At 52.7% G+C, this 20,030-nt stretch overlaps 1 protein-coding gene and 1 long non-coding RNA gene across 34 annotated transcripts in view; one reads left to right on the forward strand and one right to left on the reverse strand.

The window, feature by feature from the left end:
- Positions 1-20,030, forward strand: part of LOC125693953 (uncharacterized) — a 309,716-nt gene that overhangs the window by 162,876 nt on the left and 126,810 nt on the right. The gene's annotated exons all lie outside the window — the stretch shown is intronic.
- PAX2 (paired box 2) overlaps positions 1-20,030 on the reverse strand; it is an 89,582-nt gene that overhangs the window by 65,174 nt on the left and 4,378 nt on the right. For 8 of the 17 annotated variants that reach the window (XM_048946469.1, XM_048946472.1, XM_048946466.1 and 5 more), the window contains exons 3-4: positions 13,810-13,978; positions 12,746-12,943 (exon numbers count right to left, since the gene is read on the reverse strand). In XM_048946469.1, coding sequence (XP_048802426.1) covers positions 12,746-12,943; positions 13,810-13,978 — 367 coding nt within the window. Of the gene's footprint in view, positions 1-12,745; positions 12,944-13,809; positions 13,979-17,385; positions 17,710-20,030 lie in introns of those variants that run through there. The other 9 variants (XM_048946473.1, XM_048946481.1, XM_048946482.1 and 6 more) reach the window with 2 other exon arrangements.

Here is a 20,030-nt window from a genome sequence, read left to right on the forward strand (position 1 = left end):
GAATAATGATGTCAGGGACTGGGTTGTTTGACTGGGTAATGGCCTTTTTTCAGCCTGGTAAGTGAATGTGTCCTTCTCCTGTTTCGCTGCCTGGCTGGGGCGAGATGACTCACACTGGGTGATTCCCTGGGATGCTCGCATGCAGCTGGAGCCCCCCTTGGCCCCATACACCCTGTGGCATGGCTGCACAGGTATGCCTGTGTGTGTGTCCATGCAATTCTAAGGCCATGTCTGTGTTTAAATGCATGTACACCTGCTGGAGCACTCAGGAGTTGGCTAAAACTCATCACCTATGGACTTTGGATAAATGTCCATATGTCCTAACTTCCTGTAAAAATGTATGCAAAACTGTACTTTGGGGCTTTGCATACATCTGAGTCTGTGCAAGGGTCTACAAATCATAGAATCATAGAATGGCCTGGGTTGAAAAGGACCTCAAAGATCACCTAGTTTCAAGCCCCCTGCTATGCGCAGGGTTGCCAACCACTGGACCAGGCTGCCCAGAGCCACATCCAGCCTGGCTTTGAATGCTTCCAGGGATGGGGTATCCACAACCTCCTTGAGCAACCTGTTCCAGTGCATCACCGCCCTCTGTGTGAAGAACTTCCTCCTAACATCTAACCTAAACCTCCCCTCTCTTAGTTTAAGACCACTCTTCATTGTTCTATCACTGTCCATCCTTGTAAACAGCCATTCCCCCTCTTGTTCATATGCTCCTTTCAAGTATGGAAGACCACAATGAAGTCTCCCAAGAACTTCTCTTCTCCAAGCCAAACAATGCTAGCTCCCTCAACCTTTCCTCACAGCACAGGTGCTCCGGCCCTCTGATCATCTTAGTGGCCCTTCTCTGGACCCGCTCCAAGAGCTGCACGTCCTTCCTGTACTGGGGGCCCCAGGCCTTGATGCAGTACTGCAGATGGGGCCTCACAAGGGCTGAGTAGAGTGGGACAATCACCTCCCTCCCTGCTGGCTACAATGAAGTGCGTCCCTTCCTTTGCAAGGATCTGCTTGTTTGCCCATCTGTTCTAATGCATAGGGCACCATGATGTGAGTGAGCACTTGAAGGTGCTCACAACTGACTTGGTGGAAGTCTTTTGTATATGTATGCACAGCTGTGGTTCTGTGCCAGCTGTGTGGAGCTGAAATATGTGCTGAGTGCTCTAAAGGTGTGACGAGTCTCTGGGCTCCTGCAGTGGCTGTTGATGTTCGTGCTGCACACTGCTGCCCCAAGTGCAGCCACGTTTGGTCCCTTGGAAAGGGCAGAAGCAGGGTTATTTCTCTGCCGATGATTGTGTGTCAGCGCTGCGTGGATTTATTTGTGCTGTGTAGGCTGTGTGTCTGGCACTGGGCTGCTCTGCACCTCCCCGCCACCAGGGTTTGGCTGGCAGTACTCAGCCAGACAAATCCTGGGAGAAGGGTTGTGCAGGGTCCACAGAACTTCCAGAAAAAGCCCTCAGCTCTGTCCTGTCACAGGAGCGCCACAGCAAGGGAGAGACCCACATCTGTACAGCTGGGATTGGGCAAGGCAGTAGGTTCAGTACCTGTCGTTCAGTGAGGCTGCAAGCAGGTAACTCCCTGCTGCCCCTCACCTCAGCCTGAGTCGTGCTCCTTCCCCTGCCTCCCTGTGTATGTGCTCTGCTACTCTGTCCCTGCCCCCCACACTCCTGTCCTGACCCCACCAGCGCCCCACAGCATCCCAGGGTGATGGGAGGGAGTGAGGGAGAGAGCCCTGCTTGGAAGTAATTGGAGGCTGTTAAACAGAGGAGCCCAGCATATCACTCTAGTAATGGAAATAAATTCCATTGTATTTGCATTTTAATTTTCCACATAAACAAAGGCACGGAGTGTGCTGGCTTCGCCAGAATCACCGGCCAGAATTTAATTAGAAATGAAAAGTTTATAGGGTCCTCTTTAATGCGATTAATGCACAGTTAACATTTATCACATACATATGCTGGAATCGCCTTTTTTAAGCAACCACCGGCCATGAAATGAATTTCTTTTCAACTTTTTTAGCGTGCGTGAGGAAGGCTGTCTCTGGTGAGGCGGTCCAGTGAGCACACTCCTGACAGCTTGGTAAACTGCAGCCCACAGAGGCTTAGCAGCCCCCATCCTCACCGAGGAAAGTTCAAGGTGGCTTAGAGGGAAGCATGGTCTAGTGGTTAAAGCCTGAGGTTGGGAGTCAGGGGATCTGGGTTGTATTCCCAACTCTGCCACATGCTCGCTGCATGACTGACTGGCGCTCAGCGTCTGTTTCTCAGGGTGTTAAAAAGAAAAAAAGAAATTGGCTGGAAGAAGATATCTCAGCCCCAGACCCCCACGACTCTCGGGCTCGCCAGAAGCTGGTCCAGCCTTGCTGTGTGGGGCCTGGCTCACATCCTGCGCCATGTTGTAGTTAGGGACACTGGGAAAAGCAAGTCTGCATCTAGAGAAATAGTCAGTGTTCTTCTCAAAGGAACAAGACGTGAAGACAAAGGGTTGGAGCTGAGCCCATCTGCCCAGCCAGGAAGGTGTCCCACTGCTCTCGGCTCCACTGCTGCACTGCTGCCCTGCTCCTTTTCTTCCCACATCACCACTGCCATCCCTTCCTTCCTGGCTGTGTGACAGATGGTGTCAGCAGCCACCCCCTGCTCCTACTCTTCCTTCTTGGGGTTGCAGACAAGCAAAGCAAATAAACGAAGCCCATGGACACACAGCATTAGCGTGTTAGGGACACAGCAGGGGAAGGAGGAACATGAAACCTCTATCGATCCCTTGAGGAATGATGTCCCTTCCTTATCTTATCAGATTCTCTTCACTCTTCAATTATAGTCTGTTGAAATTGGCCTCTTAACCCAAACAAGATAGCCTGGGTAATAAGGAGTGGAGTGGGAGGGGAGGGGAGGATGGCAGAGTCCTGTGCTTTAAGCTATGGTTGTCATTAGAAATGCCTCCTTTGGTGAGACCCTAGCCCCGCTGCCCCTAGGTCCACAGCCCCAGATCACATATATGGAGAACTAGTACACATCCATGCTCTTCCAGATGCATCATGCCACGTGCGCCTGTATTCCCTTAGATGTGCTGAGCGCCCTCTTGAGGAGGTGTATGGCACCACAGATTTGCTCTCCTGTGCCTCCAGGCACGCAACTGTGGGGTTGCGGTGTTGTTTCCATGGATAAGGCTGTTGGGGTTCTCCTGCAGCCTAGCTCTGCACATTCACTATAAGCCGTAGCCAGGCATGTTGCCCTAGTGATACACCCATGTTCCTCCTCGTACACATATCATGGGGTAAGGAACATCCAACCCAAATATCCATTACAGAGAAGACTGTCTGAAGGAACAATAGGCACTCAGCAGTCTAGCTGCAGAAATGCATGCAGTTTCCCATGCTCAAGTTACGGCCCTGTACACAGAATGAGCCAGCAGTGCATCCAAACCTTGTGGAAGGTGATTTTGGTTTGGCAGAGTGCTGCTTTGAGCCACATATACTCTCCTAAAGACTCTCCACCCTGGAATCTCTTCCTCCCAGAAATTAACAGCTGGATGCACTCATCCTGTCTTCATCCTCACTGCCACCCTAGGCACAGACTCCAGCTTGGGAACAAGTTTCCTGAAGTCACTGGAGCCACAGATGGGAGCTGGCTGGCAGCACTGGGTGACTGTATTCCCTTTGGCACAGTGGCCCGGACCTCCTGATATAAACTGCAGTGGGTCTCATTTGCCAACATCCAACTCACATCTGCTTCAGCCTTTCACTTCGTCATCATCTCCTGCCCTTTCCTCCCACTGGTGCCACCCAGCAGTGCTCACACACTCTTCATGTTGTAGTTGTCTGTCTGTCAGAGGCAGCACCACAACCATTGTCTCTTTAGCACCCTAAATTTGCTGTTTGTTCAGCGGGGAGAGGGGGTTTGTAGTGTTACTCATTGTCCACTTTGCCCTGCTTGCTCAGCCCTGACCACATGCACATGGCATATCCCAGCCAGCCTGTGCTCTCACGGTGTGCAAATGTGGATTCATCTTGAAAAATATTATTCTTTCCTTTCCTCTTCTCCTCTAGATCTCCTCCCTTCCCTATTGATTTTATATACAAAGGTTTATGTATTTTTTCATATGCATAATTTTTGTGTAAATATATAATTTTTCAAGTTTGAAAGCCGAAATTTAAGCAACAAGGAGAGATTTTTCTGGGCTTGAATCTAAGCAAATATTACCAGCAGGCACGATTACATAGCTGCATTGTGCTGCAGCTTTTAAAGGCAGATGACCAAAAATTGTTGAAAAAATTCTGGAAAAGCATGAGCATGCTGAAAGGCAGGAGAGGTACAGCGGAGGGCACTGTGGCTGAGCAAACAGCCCTTCTAGGTGCTGTGTACCTCTGGCCAGGGCTGGGCGCTCAGCCCGTGCCGTGCCCTGCCCTGCAGAGAACACAGGGCTTGCCTTGCAAGGGAGGGGGAGCTGTTCAAAATGAACCAAAAAAAGAAAAACTGAATTTGTCCCCAGGAGAAAACCATCGGTAGAGGCACGCTGCAGTTTCTCTCTGTGCACATGCATGTGTGCGCGTTGGAGGAGCTGCTAAAAGCCCAGATGTGAGTTTCAGAAGTGCCAAAGGAATGACAGAGCTGGAAGATGGCAGCAGCGAGGAGCGGCTGTTGCTGGTCTTCATACAGGAGGGGATGAGGCACCAGAATCTCCTACTTTAGCAGTGAGGTTGGGGTAAATGTTTTGTATGTAGTGTGTTCTGGGAAATGTGTCTGCAACTCACAGCTCTCTAGCTCAGGCTCCTGGCACATCACTCTTTCTACTCTCTGTCAAAACAGGTACACGCATAAATCCCAAGCTAGGCAGAGGACAAAGGAATACCCTTTCCCAACTGCATTGCCTGTGCTTCCTGTAGCCCACCAGCACTTTGTGTCACCATCTATGTGCCTGCCGAGAGTCTCATGTTCCCTGCCATATACTGATATTCTCATACGTAATATCCAACCAATGGGCACATTTCTCCAAAGGTACAGATCTGTATTCTACACACAGTCCCCAAATGAATGTCCTATAAAGAAAAGCAGTACCCTTTTTCCTTCCCCATACCCTCCAAACACGCTGGCCTCTCACATTTGCTTGTGATACATGTAAGTGTGCCCCTTTGTCTCCTATCGCATCACTCATCCTCCGGACCTAGCAGGAGAGACCTATTTTGTCTGTATGTCTCGAACATCGTGCATCCATCCTGCTGTTTTTCACACCCAACCACAGCTATTTCTCTCCTGTGGCTCCAGGATTAACTATGGTGTTGTCCATTTCCCAGCGACAAGGGGTCTCGTTACAGGGTTATTGATTGGTCTTCATGCAGACAGATGAATCTGCCTTTGGTCTCCCCACCAAAACCCACCTTTGTATGGGCTGATTGTCACTGCTCTAGGGATAGGATTTCACCAGGAGACCACCCTGCATGCAAACATCCTTCACCCAGGCCACGGATGGTAATAAATGGAGTCAGGCTGAGCCATAATAAAAGCAATTGAGTGGGTTACCTGTGCAGACGCGAGATTTATACCTCCTCATATTTGATGTGATTGTTTTATTGAGTTCTCAGTGCAGTTAGGATGCCGTTTATTTATTTATTTATATGCCTGCTTATCGAGGAAGAGCAGGAGGCTGTTGTGGTCTGGCCAGCGTTCGCCTGTCAGACGGGGCCCAAAGAAGAGGGCTTCCACTTTTGCTCCGCCATTCGCTACACTTGGCTTTGGTGGGTGAGCCCTGGCCAGATGTCTCGTTGCTTTTTAGGAATGTACCTATTTGTTTAATCCCTGAAACCTTCAGGGCTGTCTGAATTATGAGCCTAGTAGATGCTAAGGGTGTAAATGTGTAAAGAAGAGGGTGTAAAGAAAGGCACATGTGTATGGTGATTTTCTCAAAGAACCTCTCAAAAGAAATTCCTATTTACGCTGTGCCTGTTTTGGACAATGAGCTGTGATCTATGCACAGAGCCTCTTTATGCTATTGCAATAGAAATAGGAAGCACCAGCATTGCTTCTGGCTCTGTCATCACATGTGAGCGTTCAGACATATTAGCAGGTGCAAATTGATTGGAAATGAATATTTGTAAGTGCGCTCTGAGGAGTTTGGGAACCAAGTGATTAGATTTGTGATTTTCAGCTGGGTGGACAGCCATGCAAGTGCTACCACATCAGCTCTCGGTTACTGGCACTAGAGAAAATTGGAGGCTAACGCTGAATATCTGCTGCCTAGTATTTCATCACAAACCTAACGGTGTTTGTTGTTGGTTTTCCAGCTCCTTTGGCCAAGTGATAGCATGAGAATTTTAGCTCTCATTTAATAGAGGATGTTTCTGTGGCTCGTGGAGTGTCCCCGAGGACGCAAAGGGCTGCATTGTTAAAATCTTTCAGAAGTTGTTTAACGGGAGTCAGATATCCAAATCCCTGTTAAAAATTGGGGTAAAAAAGAAAAAACAAGTAAAAACAAACCCATGTTGTGTTACCGGCACTCACGATTTGTATGCCAGTTGCACAGTTTGGGGCTCTGCCTTAACATTTTTAATCAGTCGGGACTGGTAAATATGTCCATGTGTGTATAGGCTCCAACAGATTAATTGCTATTACAGTGGAAAAATCCTCATTCCCATTAGCTCTCAGTTTAAAGAATGATTGTTTGGGAGCAAAACTCAAACCTTTCTGGCACTTTCAGGAGTAGTAATCATTATCAGAGCCATCTACACACAGATGGGATTTCCTGAAGTCCTAGTTAGCTGCCCTGTTGTCAGGCCAGTGACAAATGTTTTTGAATGTCTCTACCTTCCCATTTACAGAGATCTTTGCCACAAGCAGGATCCCTAAATATTTTCCTGATTCTAAGTAGCGAGCCTAAACACCATTTGAATTTCAACATGCCTTAATTAAAGACCATGTTAAGTTAATCTAAGCAAGGCTCAATGTTCGAATGTTTTGAAGCTACATCTTTTTTATTCAAGCAATTAGGAAATCTTTTGTTTGAACAGGCTTTAGGATCAGAGACAGATTTTTTTAGATACTTGATGTATAACTGGAAGCATGACTTTGTTTTGTATGCGTCACGTCATCATATCATAAAGGGTCCAGCTGGCCCGCTGGAATATTATCTATCTCTTTAGCCAATGCAAGATTATTTCTTATTGTACGTTTGCTTGTGTTATTAATGCCATGCAGTTATATATATTCCAAGAAATTAGGAATTCCTGTGGGATGCAATTCCACAACTTAATGGACCTCCATATCAGGAGGTGCCTTCTGCTACCATTTGAATGTTTCTTTTCTTATTTCCCTCCCTTCATTCCTGGCAATGCTGCTTTGTTTAAACGTGAATAATTTGTTTCCTCTTGGATGGACTGTGCCCTTCAGATGACTGTATTGTTCTCACTATTCCGTCATTGCTTGGCCAGGCCACTTATATTTTCTCCTCTTTTCTCCCAAAGCCAAATGAGTTTTTTCACATAATAGTGATTCTGGTAAATGAGGTTTAGCTCTATAAGACTCGTTCACCCAGCGCTGAAGTGCAGCTACCTCTGTGACAGAAAGCAGCAATCATTCACCGGATGCAAAAGCTTGGAAATGTTTAACTCCAACAAAAATCAACCTTTCTGTGCATCTCTGCAAAAAGGAAGGGCTGGGATGTTTGATGACAAAGGGACTGGTCTGGTTCTGCACTTCGAGGTTCACAGAACAGGGAGCAGAAAACTTCCCATTAGTCGCTTCTCACAACCTGCTTCTGTTGAGCTATCTATGTAATATGAAAATTAGAAAAAAATGCAACCACCTTATTGTAGTTACCACCATACAGCCTTCCAGTGGCCAGACACGAGGAATAAGACAAAGAGAAATGCTGCGGGCATTCATTTACTCCTTCAGCTGCAGTAACATTGTCTGTAACCTCTGCTTTATGAGCCTGTCCTTTATTTGCAATGATGAAAAGAAGATAATACCTGGTTGTGTCTGATGGAAAAGAGCCTGAATTTAAAGGACTGCATTCCTTGTAATGAAGCCCTGTGTGACCCAATTGCCTTCATTGCTCAGCTGAATGCAAGTGCCAGTAGAAACCTTCTACCTCGAATGCATGCCCTGCCTCAGGAAATTGAGTTTGCTGGGATCCCAAGGTTCTCTGTGTGAACCAAGGAGGGACAGCCTACAAGAGCTGCTGAACTGTGTTGGTGCTGCCGGACAAGCCCTCTTCGCTCTCGCTTTGCACCAAGCTGATGTCAGTCAGAGGCTAACGCAGCCTATGTGGCCAGGCTGATCCTTGGCCTCCCCACTGAGCAAACTGACACGCGGCTGCTAAGTGCTGGCGGTGGCCATAGGTCTGTGTGACACACGCGCTTGCTGGTCATGAACTGTGCCATTTTCCCAGCTTTTACAGCAGACCATTCCGCTGTCGCTGGCTGGGGTCAGTCGGAACAAGCTGCCATTAGAGGTACTGTGCACTCTTCGGATTTCTCCCTGGCGCCATGACCTGTCCTAAAGAATGCCAGATGAGTTCACTGGCAAAGATGGGAAGGGATTCCAGGGCCTTTGGCTGTGATGTCCTTTGGGGGAATTCTAAGCTAGGCTGGTGAGAGTGACTCGGAACACTGTTTACATAGGGCTCATTTCTTCCGCATATGACACATGCCGTGCCCTAGCGTGCCTGCCTTGTTCCAGACCCAATGCTTGTCTTGAGCCACTGCATTTACCTTGCTGAGAGCCTCATGTGGGTGGAACCCTCGGCTGATGTAAGAGGACTTTGCTCTGGTTTTGAACCTTTTCCTCTTACATGTTGAGCTGCATGGGATTTTCTAAGAAAAGATCGCACTGTGTTTTACAAAGGTTGCTAAACCCTGTCATTTTCATTTCATAGATGGTAACCCGCCTCCTAAGGAGTCTGTGTGACCTGACTGAGATCAGCCAGAAAGTTAATGGCAGAACCGGAGAGAGAAACATGACTCGCAGAATTTGTTTCTTTGCTCCGAACTACGGCCTGCCAGTGGCACAGCGCTTGTCCATACACTCAGTATTTCACCACACAAGTGCATTTCACTGCTCGTTATAACCTGAATCAATGTGTGTCTCTCCATATGTATTTTTAAAAAGAATCATTATTGGAGGCTTTAACTAGGAATGATTAGCTGGTTGTTACGCAATGCAACGGAACGCGTCTGCCCAAACAGCACGTAACACTAGAAATCAACGCGTACTCAGTACTTCAGAGAAAATTGAAAAAAAATCTAACACCTTGACCAGAATATTATGTCCACTAAACTCCCTGCCATGGAGCATTGACTAGATCTGCTCCCAAGAACCTGAATCCAAAGCACACTCAGGAGGCTGTAATGCTATGGCTTTGGTATTCTTCAAAAGAAGACCAACAGAGAGCCCGCAGTACTAAGCCCAGCCTCAGTCGAGCAGAAATAGAGGGACAAGTTACGTGTGGTTTGTTCCGCTCTGCTTTTGTCTCCAAGAGAAGCAGAAAATAAGGCTTAAACTACAGCATCCATTGCACTGCTTTCTGTGCAACCGTACTGTGCTCAGTCCTGTTCCCACTAAGATACGTTGTCTAATTGAAAACATTTTTCAAGGATGACTATTTTTCCATGAAACTGTGTTCTTAGGTTAACTGTGCATGCTGCAAAACAGCAAAAATCCCCATTGATGTCTGCAGCCAAGGTAGGAGGCACCACTTATAGCAGGTTGTGTGTGAGCCAGGCAGAAATATTCTAACCGGGGTGACTGAAGATAACATGGTTATAGTCAAATGATAGATGGAAAAGTTCTTGTGGCAAGTAGGGTGCTTGAGGGCTTTGACATGAGCATTGGTTGCTGACCAAAGAATTAAGCGCTTCTGTCACTCGGCATTCTCAGTTGCGTGCACTGTTTGCATGCAGGTTTACACAAATGCATGTATGTATGTGTGCGCGTGCATACACATTAAGATTATCATGCACAGTACCCAGTGCATTAAATGGGAGCAGGGAAGCTCATGATGTAGAGATGACTGCTCTGTCTCCATCCTGCCAGCTCTGGTGTGGTTTGTGCGTTGACTACTGTACAGATTATTTGTTTTTCGTACAGTCTGTTTTGCCATAATTATAACAAGACTATTGTGCAGCAGAGGAATAGTTTTTTCCTAAATCTTGAGCAGCTCATTAAACCATAGCTTTTGCTCTAGTTTGTGCCTAGCCTTTACCCGCATTAGTTTGGAGTGAACAAGTTTCAGGCAAAGCTCAGTACTGAGCTCCAGGCGTCCCAAATGTGTCCTGATAGCACCGGTGCAATGCCGACGGATCGGCGCAATGCGGGCACCTACGATTCGTGTACCACAAAAAGTAATTAATGGGAAGTAAATTTTAATAAATGCTTGGGGGAGACTTTAAAAGTGGAATTAAAACAGCGCTGTTTTGTAGTCTTTTACCTGAAAGACTTTGTTAATGCTAGACTACTACTGAGGATGACAAATAAAATGAAATCAAAACATTTTTGGAAAATCTAATAACCTAAGGTGCTGTTGTCCTTATAGGGAGATCCCCATTGTGAAGTGCAGTATTTGCAGCCTTTCTAGGGACGGAGATAACTTTTCCTGTACAGACCTTGCTGGTGGTCTTGGGTGCCAAGAAGCTCACAGACAGCTCTAACAGCTCTGGATATTGTACCAATGACATTTTTGCTTTGTAAACTCCGTATTTTGAGAAAACACAGAAATACATTTCTAGCAAGTTGGTTAATAAAGTGCCATGTATCCATGGCAGGGGTTGGAGTGTTAGAGGAGCTCCAGTTCGTACAGTGGGTAAGGGGAGCACAATGAGCCGTTATGGAGCATTTAACCTGTTCTCTAGGTTTACTTTGACCATAGAAGATAGAAAAAAATGTGTTTTTGCCTTGCAAGCCAGTACTCTGCTCATGTGTTGTGCACGGAGCCATAGGAGCCACCGCAGTGACGGAGTTTGCGCTGCCCGCGGCCGCAGTGCTGGGTCCTCCTGTGCTACCATTTCCTGTCCTACTGCAGTGCTTCCCAGCTCACAGTGCCATCCTTGTCTTGCATGGACCCACAAGTTCTGTGACCTGACTTGTGCCTCGGTGGCTCCACACTCAGATGCCATCAGAGTACGAATCAAATATGGTGGGTTGCAGCAGAGCTTCTCCAATAGAGCAACATTTAGCAGTTACAAAGCCCTCGTCCTTTTCAAAGCATTTTACAAACACTATCCAGCCAATATCTGACCCTTCTCCAATCTGCATCCCCAGGCTGGGGAAACTGAGGCACAGACTCGATCCCTGCCCTACACTGGCTGCAAAGCTGAGAGCGGCGCCCGGCCCTCAGCCTCCTCGCTGGGACTCTGAAGCCCCGCGCAGCACTGAGTGCAGCAGGGAGGAGGTTTGGGGCACAGGGTCCCCAGTTAGCAGCACACCCGAGCCATGGGGAGAGGGGCACGCCAAGCCCTCTGTCCCCAGCCCCGGCTGTCCCTAAGCTCCTCTGTACCTCAGTCCCTCCCAGGGACAGCGCGCGTCCTTCCGCGCCGCCCGTGCGAGGTGTCTGAATGTCAAACTGTTATTATTTCAGTACCTGACTGAGAGAGGAGCAGAGACCTGGAGGTTTTTTAGGAGGGTGTATAATTAGCCGATCAGTATTATGTTACCCTGTTCATAACTTAATAACCATTTTAATACAGATGGCACACACAGGGATAATTTCCTAGGGTAGCCTAGCAGTATATTACAGAGACAGTGTGTCTGAGGGAATCTTCCTCAGCCAAGGTACATTCCAGCAGCTAATTCTACCTGCTGTTTTCAAGATGATTTGGGATAATTCCATATCATTTGCAAAATATTAAAACCCATTTATATAGGATGCCAGATTTAGAAATACACAGCCTGAGTTATTAGACATATTTTGATAAATCTGCCACGTAAAGCGCGAGACAAAAAATACCGCTGTGTTTTCCCCGCTATTTATTTTTTTCTTCCCTTGCTATAAATACACCAGATTTAAAAAAATCTGGCTAAACTCACTGTATATCAAGAGGACAAATATACTGACGTGTGCAGTTTTATCTCTGTAGGCACGAGGAAAGTCCGCGTGCATATTTACGTACACCCTGTGTGCTTTTATGGCAATGGGACTCTGTGTATTTGGGACTGCGTGCAGAAATCACATCCTTACACCCGGTGGGTTCTGGTGCCCATGTGCGTGCCCTTTGCCAGCGCTCCCGTGCCCTTTCCCATTTCTGCAGGCACACTCGAGGTCCGTGCAGATGCACTGCACAACATCGGGGTGACTGCTGTGCCCACAACAGTGTTCCCGAAGCGTGCAGCACTTGTACACGCAGCAGGCAAGCATCCGAGCACCTCGCAGTGGATTAATACGTGACCCTAAGTGCTGCGGACCGTTTCCCCCCGTATCTATTATTTTCTGCCTGTCACACCGTTACTTTTCTCACCCCGAGCCCCTACCGACGACAGCCGCACCCCGCAGCAGGGAGCGGGCGGGACGCACGCGGTGCTGCGCCCGGCCGAGAGCGGGGCTGGGGAGCGCTGGGCGCCCGGGGCTGGCAACTCCGTCCCGAGCCTCGCTGCCGCCGGGGTCTCTCGCTCGGGAGGGCCTCCCGCAGCCCTGGCGGAACGGGCCCGGCTCGGAGCGCGGCGAATCCCGGAGCGGCCGGGGGATGCCGGGGGAAGGACGGGGAGGGTCGCGCTGCGCGGGGCTGTGGGACCGGGGAGAGACGAGCGGGCCGCGGACTCGCCCTTACCTGTTTATGGAGGAGACGCTGGGAACCGTGTCGTTGTCGCATATGCCCTCGGCCAGTAGCCTGTCCCGAATCTCCCAAGCGAACATGGTGGGGTTTTGTCTCTTGTACTCGGCGATTTTATCCACTACTTTGGGGGTCGCTACTTTGGGCTTGGAGCCGCCGATCACGCCGGGCTTGATGCTCCCCGTCTCGTAATACCTGCACGCAGAGTGCGGAGGTCAGCGCCCCGCAGCGCCCCGCGCCCACCGGGCTCTGTGCCCCGGGATGCTGCTCCGCAGGGCCTCGGGCTGCGGGGCCGCCGCTCGTCGCCAGGGCTCGCCCCTGCTCTCTATTTTCCTTTTTTCTTTCTTTCTTTTTTTTTTTTTTCTTTTTGTTTTTCTTTTTTTTTTTTAAATGAGTGTGTTTTTGAGGCGCTAGCAGCGCTGGCTTATTTGCTGCCTTCCCTGCCGTGCTCTCACACGCCTTTCAGGTCCGGACACCGGCAAACAAACCGAAGACCCCCGGCTGAGCGCGGGGCCGGGCCGGGCCGCGGGCAGAGCCGTGCGGCAGCGCGTCCATCCTCCCCCCGCCCCCCGCCTGCAGCCCCGCACGGCCCCGCAGCGCATCCCGGCAGCGCCTCTCGCCGCGTTCCGCGCTCGTGGCCCCGCGGTTCGGCCCCGGGATGCCGCGCACCGCATTTGGTGGCAGAGATTTATTTCCTTGCTCTGATGTTTATTTATTTACCCGTGCATTTGCTAAGGCCGCCTACAGATCGGTACGAGTTGGGTTTTTTGTTGATGGGTTTGGGTTTGTTTGTTGTTTTGGTTTTTTTTCTTTGTCGCTCTTCTATCGTCTTCTCCCCCCCCCCCCCCCCCCCCCCCCTTTTTTTTTTCTTCCCCCACCTCCCCTTCCCCCGTCCCTTCTCCCTCCCGCCGCCCCCTCCGCAGCCGTTCCTTCCCGCAGCCCCCGGCCCGGCGCGTTCTCCCTGTGCGGCGGGGCTCGGCGTGCCGGGGCTACGGGGAGCGGAGGGAGGCGGCGGGCAGCCGCGGCGCGGGGGAGGGAGCGAGGGCTGGCGCGGTCCTTACCTGCCCAGGATCTTGCTGACACAGCCGTGGCTGACCCGCAGCTGCCTGGAAATGTCACAGGGTCGCACCCCCTGGTGAGCCAGCTCCACTATCCTTTGTCTCACCACGTCAGGTAAGGGCCTGCCGTTCACAAACACCCCCCCGAGCTGGTTCACACCCCCGTGCCCTGCTGGGGAAAGAGAAATAAAAAAAAAAAACACAACAACCCACGCACCCCAGAAAGACACCGTTAGTCGGGAGCTCTTTGCCACGCGCACTGCAAAAATAATCTCCGCTCGCTGCGGGTGCGTGAGGGTGAGGGTCAGGGGAACACGGGGTGGGGGAGAGGGGAAAAAAGGGAGAAAGAGAGGGGTAGGGAAGAAATGAAGGGAGGAAGGGAGAGAAGAAGGGAGGACAGAGAAAGGAGGAAATAAAAAATTGAAAAAGAGGGAAAGACAGAGAGACAAAAAGACGGAGACGGAAACAGAGAAACAGAGAAGGAAAGAAAGAAAGAGACAGAGAAAGAAAGAGATAGAAAAAGAAAGAGAGAGAGAAAGAGAAAGAAACAGAGAAAAGAAAAAGAGAAATGAAGAGGAAGAAAGGAGCAGAGCTGGATGCGGGCCGTGGGGTGGCACATTGCTCGGGGCCCCGTGCATTTCCCGAGCCGCCCGCACAGCCCCGCGCGCCGCGCCGCTCCCCAGCCCGGGACGCGGAGCGGTTCCCCGGGGCCGTTGTCACCGGGCGAGGACGGGGTGAGTGCCGGCCCCGGGAGCTGAGAACGGCTGCGCTCCCAAACTGCGGAGCCGCTCGGCGGCCCCGGGCAGCTCCTGCCGCGGTCCCCCCACTTTCTACTCCGACGCTTTCCCTCTCCCGTTTAATTTGCTTTCCACGATTTTCTATCGCATTGTCAATTACAGTTACCGGCGACCCCGCCCTCCCCCAGCCCGCAGCGTGTCCCCGCACAGCGCGCTGTCTCCGGTTATTTTCGGATGAGCGTTGAAGGGATTCAGACAGAAAAAGAGAAGGAGGAAAGGGCGGATGGAGAGGGAGGGCGAGAGCGGGGATGGCCGTGTGTCCCGCGGCCGGAGCTCGCCTGTACACGGACCCTCTCCCCTCTGCTTTCGATCTTCAAAAGAAAAGTCACCCAGGAAAAAAAAAAAAAAAAAAAAAAAAAATTGTCAGACTCTCATGAATCTTTTGTTGTTGTTGTTTTGCTTTTGCTTCTTCTTTTTTTTTTTTTTTTCCCCCCCTTTCTTTCTCTTTTACTATATGGATTTTTTTCTTTTCCCCTCACGAATCTACATCAGTGGGAACTGGTTGAGGGAAAATTCAAAACGCTCCGTGTTTCCCCGTTTCTCCCTTTCTGGACAAAACCCTGCTCTCCCTCACTCGGGGCCACATCGCCGATTTCCCGGCTCCTCTTCCCCCGCACCGAGCAATAGCGGGCGGCTTTCCGAGCGTGCACCTGCGGCAGCCGCCCGGCTGCACCGGCAGCCCGCTGATAGAGCTGTGCCGCGGCGTCCTCCCGCCCGGCCCTAACCTTGTGAGCATCCCCGGCCACGAGATCTTTGTTCGTTCCGCACTTCGCTGAAAAATGATCTGTTTGTATTTTCGCTGAGGTTTTTTTTTTTTTTTTTCTCCCCCGCTTGTGACACTGACTTATTGGCTCTGAACTTAGTGGAAACTCTCATTGCCCTGCGATCGATCCGAGCCCTCTCGCACAAATAGAGTTTTTTCCGTCTCCCCCCCTTCAGAAGCACCTTGCCCACCCCCCCTCCCCCCGCCGCCCCTGCCCCACGGCTCAGCCGTTGGCCGCGTTCTCGTGTGGCTCTTCGTAAATTAGATGCGGGGTGCCGGAGAGGGGGGGGAGGGATTTGCGTGCCCCCGCCGATACCCGCGGCCGTATGCCGCGTTCCTTCGTTTGTTCTGAGCCCCTCCGCACATGTTGCCTCTAAAGTTACAGGACAGCAATTTCTTCGGCAACTCCGCGATAAATAATTCAATGGGCCTTTTAGAACTCGCATTACAAAGTATTAAAGGGCAACGGATGCAAAAAAGATTAAAAATTAATAATTCAAATTCTTGCACCGCGGCCGTGCCTCGCAGGAGCGGCGTTCGCTTGCAGTGCGCCTTGCGGGGCTCGGGGCGGGATGCGGGGCGGGATGCGGGGCGGCCCCGAGCGCTCCCCGCGGGGCGGACATCGCGCACAGAACTGCCGGGCTGCCGGGGCTCGGGCCGGGCCGGGCCGCGCCGCTCAGCGCCTCAGCCCGGGGGGTTCGGCCACTTACCGATCCCTACGCCTATACTGGAAATACGGCGTGGGGAGCGAATCGAACGTAGATTTGTTATTGTTATTATCGTTAGTATGAATTTAATCGGAAGTCCAAATCGCTGCCGAGTGCCACTGAGTTCCGAGCACCGAACGGCTGTGCCGTGGCTGCCGCTCCCGGCTGCCCGCCCGCTCCGAGCGCATCGCACCGAAGGCGGAATTCCTGCGGCCGCCGCGGAGCGAAGCAGCGCCGTGCGGGCTGAAGCAGCGAGCAACCGCGGGCCGCTCGGTGCGCTCCTCGGAATTAAATGCTGCGTTCGAGGCGATGTGCGCTGGAAATGATTAATTGGGAATCGGGAGGGCGGCTGCCTGCAGCTGTCCTGCCAGCGTTTGGGGAACGGGCCGTGGCTGCGTCTCTGTGCCTTCTCACGGCAAAATCGGATTTGGTAAACTCGGAGCATTTCTAATTTGTGTCTTTTCGGTTTGCTTTTGTGCAGCGGGCAGGGCGTGTCCTCAAAAGTTTCGGTGTCAGAAGTTACAAATCGCTCTCAATTATTCATCTCTTGGCTCGGGATGCTCTCAATCTCGGCCTCGTATTCGTATTTGTTCCTTAATTTAAAGCTCGGAATTATTTTCTCTCCGTGCGGTGAAATTAAAACCCCCAAACATCCCTCTCTACGCGCCCTGGCAGAGGATCTCTTCGCTTCCCTTCGCCCCCGTTTAGAGAAAGAATGCCTCTCTAAAGTGAAAACACACCGCGGATCCCTTCCCTGGGCACTAGCAGTACGTTCTAATCGCCCGTCGTGGACTCGGTACGTAAGCGAGTAGGAGCCCGGCTCTGTGCAGCCCCGAGGCCGCCCGGTTCCCAGCACCACCTCGCCCCGTTTTCCAGCATCTCAGCCTTTAAACGAACCCCACGAACCGGGGCCCGGAGCCGCCACGACAGAACTATCGTGAGCGTGGAACTGCCATCTCTTTGCCTATCTGCCACTGACAGCCAAAATCGAAGCCAAACCCCACCAAATCCCGAGGAAAAAAAAAACGGATTTCGCATCCACGAAAGGTCGCGGGCAGCCCCTGCTCCAGGCACGGCGATGGAAAGGGATAAAAACAAAAGGAGCGAGGGATAACGCCGCATCTTCCGAGGGCGGCCGGGAGCGGCGCGGGGCCGCTCGAGGCGCCGGGGTCCCGGGAGCGCGGGGCGGGGCGGCCGGTGCTGCCGGGAGCGGGCAGGGGGGACCTGGGCTGGGCAGGGACTGGTGGGGAGGGACGGAGGGACGGAGGGACGGGAGGCAGCGCAGCGGAAGGAGCCGGGCTCCAGTACTCACGGTGCATTGCTGAGAAGGGGTCTGCCTTGCAGTGCATATCCATGGGGAGGCAAAGGAAGGGGAAGAAATCGGCTGAAGCCGCCGTGTCGCCTCTAAAACTCAACTTCAAGACTTAGGGGAGAAAAAAATAAGCAAACAAACAAAACAAAACAAAACAAAAAAACCAAAATAACAAACCAAAGCAAAGCAAACGAAAGCAAACAAAAATAAAACCGAAGCGAAAAGCAGACTGAGGGAGAGGAGCGAAGGAGCGCGCCGGCCGGGCCGGGGCGCGGGGCCGGCGCTTCCCAGGCGGGGCGCTCAGCGGGGGCGGCGGGGGCTCAGGGCTGGCGGCGCCGGGGGGCGGGCGGCGGGCATGGCTGGGGCCCGGGGCCCGGCGGCGGGGAGGGGGGCGGGCGGCGCGGCCGCCGCGGCGCTCCTGCAGCTGCTGTCTCGGCTCCGGGGCAGTTCGTTAAGTTGGCGCTGGAGTAGCAATCCCCGGGAAAGCGGCGAGCGGCGGCCGGGCGCGCCCCTCCTCTCGGCCGGGGCGGAAGCTCCGGCGCCCGGCGGACTTGCGCCCGAGCGGGAAGTGCTTGCGAGGAGCCGGGGCCGGAGACTGGAGCCTCCTCTCCCGGTGTGTGTCTCTCTAAAGCCGCAGCGCCCTCAGCCCCCCGCCCGCCTCCCCGGAGATGGATGACTTGTCAGACAAAGGCAATAGATTCCGACACTCTCTGATTCGCCAGCGCGCCGAGCCGAGCGCGGCGAGGAGGGCCGGGCCGCCGCTCGGCGCGGGGGGGGCCGTGGCCGCCGCCGGGACGCGGTGCGGGGGCGGCCCGGTCGCCGCGGGGCCCCGGAGGGCGCGGAAAGGGCGGCCCGGCCCGGCCCGGCCCCGCCGCCTCACTGAGCTCGGCCTGCGCCGGGCTCGCCGCGATCCGTGCCGGGGCTGCCGCTGCTCGCACGGCCCCGCTCGGGGCTTCGGACTCCTCGCCGCTGCTGGAGACTTCGCTTGGTCTGGAGCGGGAAGGGGGTGTCCGTACGCATAGGGACCAGCGGGAACGGAAGGGAAGGGTAACAGAGAGGAAGAGAAAGAGAGAAAGGAGGGAATAAAGAAGGGAAGAGGAAAGGAGAAAGAGAGGAGGAGTACGAAAGGAAAAAGACAGAGGCGAAGAGGGAAAGAGAGAAAGGAAAGAGGGGAAAGAGGAAAAGAGAGGAAGGAAGGAAAGAGAGGAAGGAAGGAAAGAGAGGAAGGAAGGAAGGAAGGAAGGAAGGAAGGAAGGAAGGAAGGAAGGAAGGAAGGAAGGAAGGAAGGAAGGAAGGAAGGAAGGAAGGAAGGAAGGAAGGAAGGAAGGAAGGAAGGAAGGAAGGAAGGGAGGAAGGAAGGGAGGAAGGAAGGGAGGAAGGAAGGGAGGAAGGAAGGGAGGAAGGAAGGGAGGAAGGAAGGGAGGAAGGAAGGGAGGAAGGAAGGGAGGAAGAAAACTGAAATAAAGAAGGAAAAAAAACATAGAAGGAAGGGAGGCAAGACCTTATATCTCTTTGTACGAACAGATCGAGCCTATTTCAATTATCGCAAAGTTTCCACTTGCACGTTTGAGGGGGGGAAAAAAAAAAGGAATTCAACTTCCCGCTTTCCGTATCTCTTTTTATTTTTCATTCGTTTTTACTTTTTTTTTTTAATGCTGAGCTAAAGAGGGGATTTAAAAATTATTTCACAAGCTGATATGCAGCTATAATAGACGTGGCTGCGACCTAGCAAAGAACAGAGAGAGGGGAAGGAGCGCCTGCGAGGCTGAGGATCAGAGGTGGGAAGACGAGGCAGAAACTGCTGGGAGCTGAATTTTGTTTTGCAGACTGCGGGCTGATCAGCCCCTGAAATACACTTCCCCGTTTCCTTTCCTCCTTCCCCACCCCTCCGCTATCCGTCACGGAACGGTCCCTTTGTTTTCTGCCTGCTTTTAAGTAAAGAATCTCGGAGAGATCTTTATGAAATATTTTCCCACCGTCTCATAAATCATTTTGGCACTTCAGCTGATGTTTTATCTTTCTGTCTCTCCACTCCCGTCTATCTTTCCCTTGCGTGCAAAAAGGATGATTCGGAAAAAAACAACAAACAGCCACCAACAAAACCCAGCAGCCCCCTTTTGGGCGCCGCGGGGGGCTCGATGCAAAGTGAGGCAGCGCTCTTCTCGCCCGCTCCACGCCGCGAAGGGGCCGCTCCGTGCGCAGCCGAGCCGAGCGATGGCCTGCGGCCCCGGGCGCATCCGCGCTCCGGAGCCGTGCCGCGAGCGGCGCTTCCCGGCCCCGCCGGCTCTCCGAGCGCGGGTCGGGACGCGGGGCCCGGGAGCGGCCGCCGGGAGCTCCGAGCCGGAGGAGCCGCCCGACGCGGCGCGCCCCGCGGCGCCCCGTCCGTCCCTCCGCCCCTCTGCAGCCGTCGCCTCCGGCCCGCCGCGGGTCTCCCGGCTCGGGGGCGGAGAGCAGGGCCGGGCCGCGGCGGGGCCGGGCGCAGGTGCGGGGTAGCGCCCGCCGCTCCCCCGCCGCCGCCTGCAGATGGCGCCCGGCGGTCGCTCGGCGGCGCGGGGAAAGTTCGGGGCGGCCCCGGGACCGCACCTGCCGGGGGGCGGCGAGCCCCGTCCCGCGCCGGCGGCGTGCGGGTAAGAAGGAGCCGTGCG

The sequence above is a fragment of the Lagopus muta genome, chromosome 5 (genome assembly GCF_023343835.1).
Source record: "Lagopus muta isolate bLagMut1 chromosome 5, bLagMut1 primary, whole genome shotgun sequence".
Lineage (NCBI taxonomy): Eukaryota > Metazoa > Chordata > Aves > Galliformes > Phasianidae > Lagopus > Lagopus muta.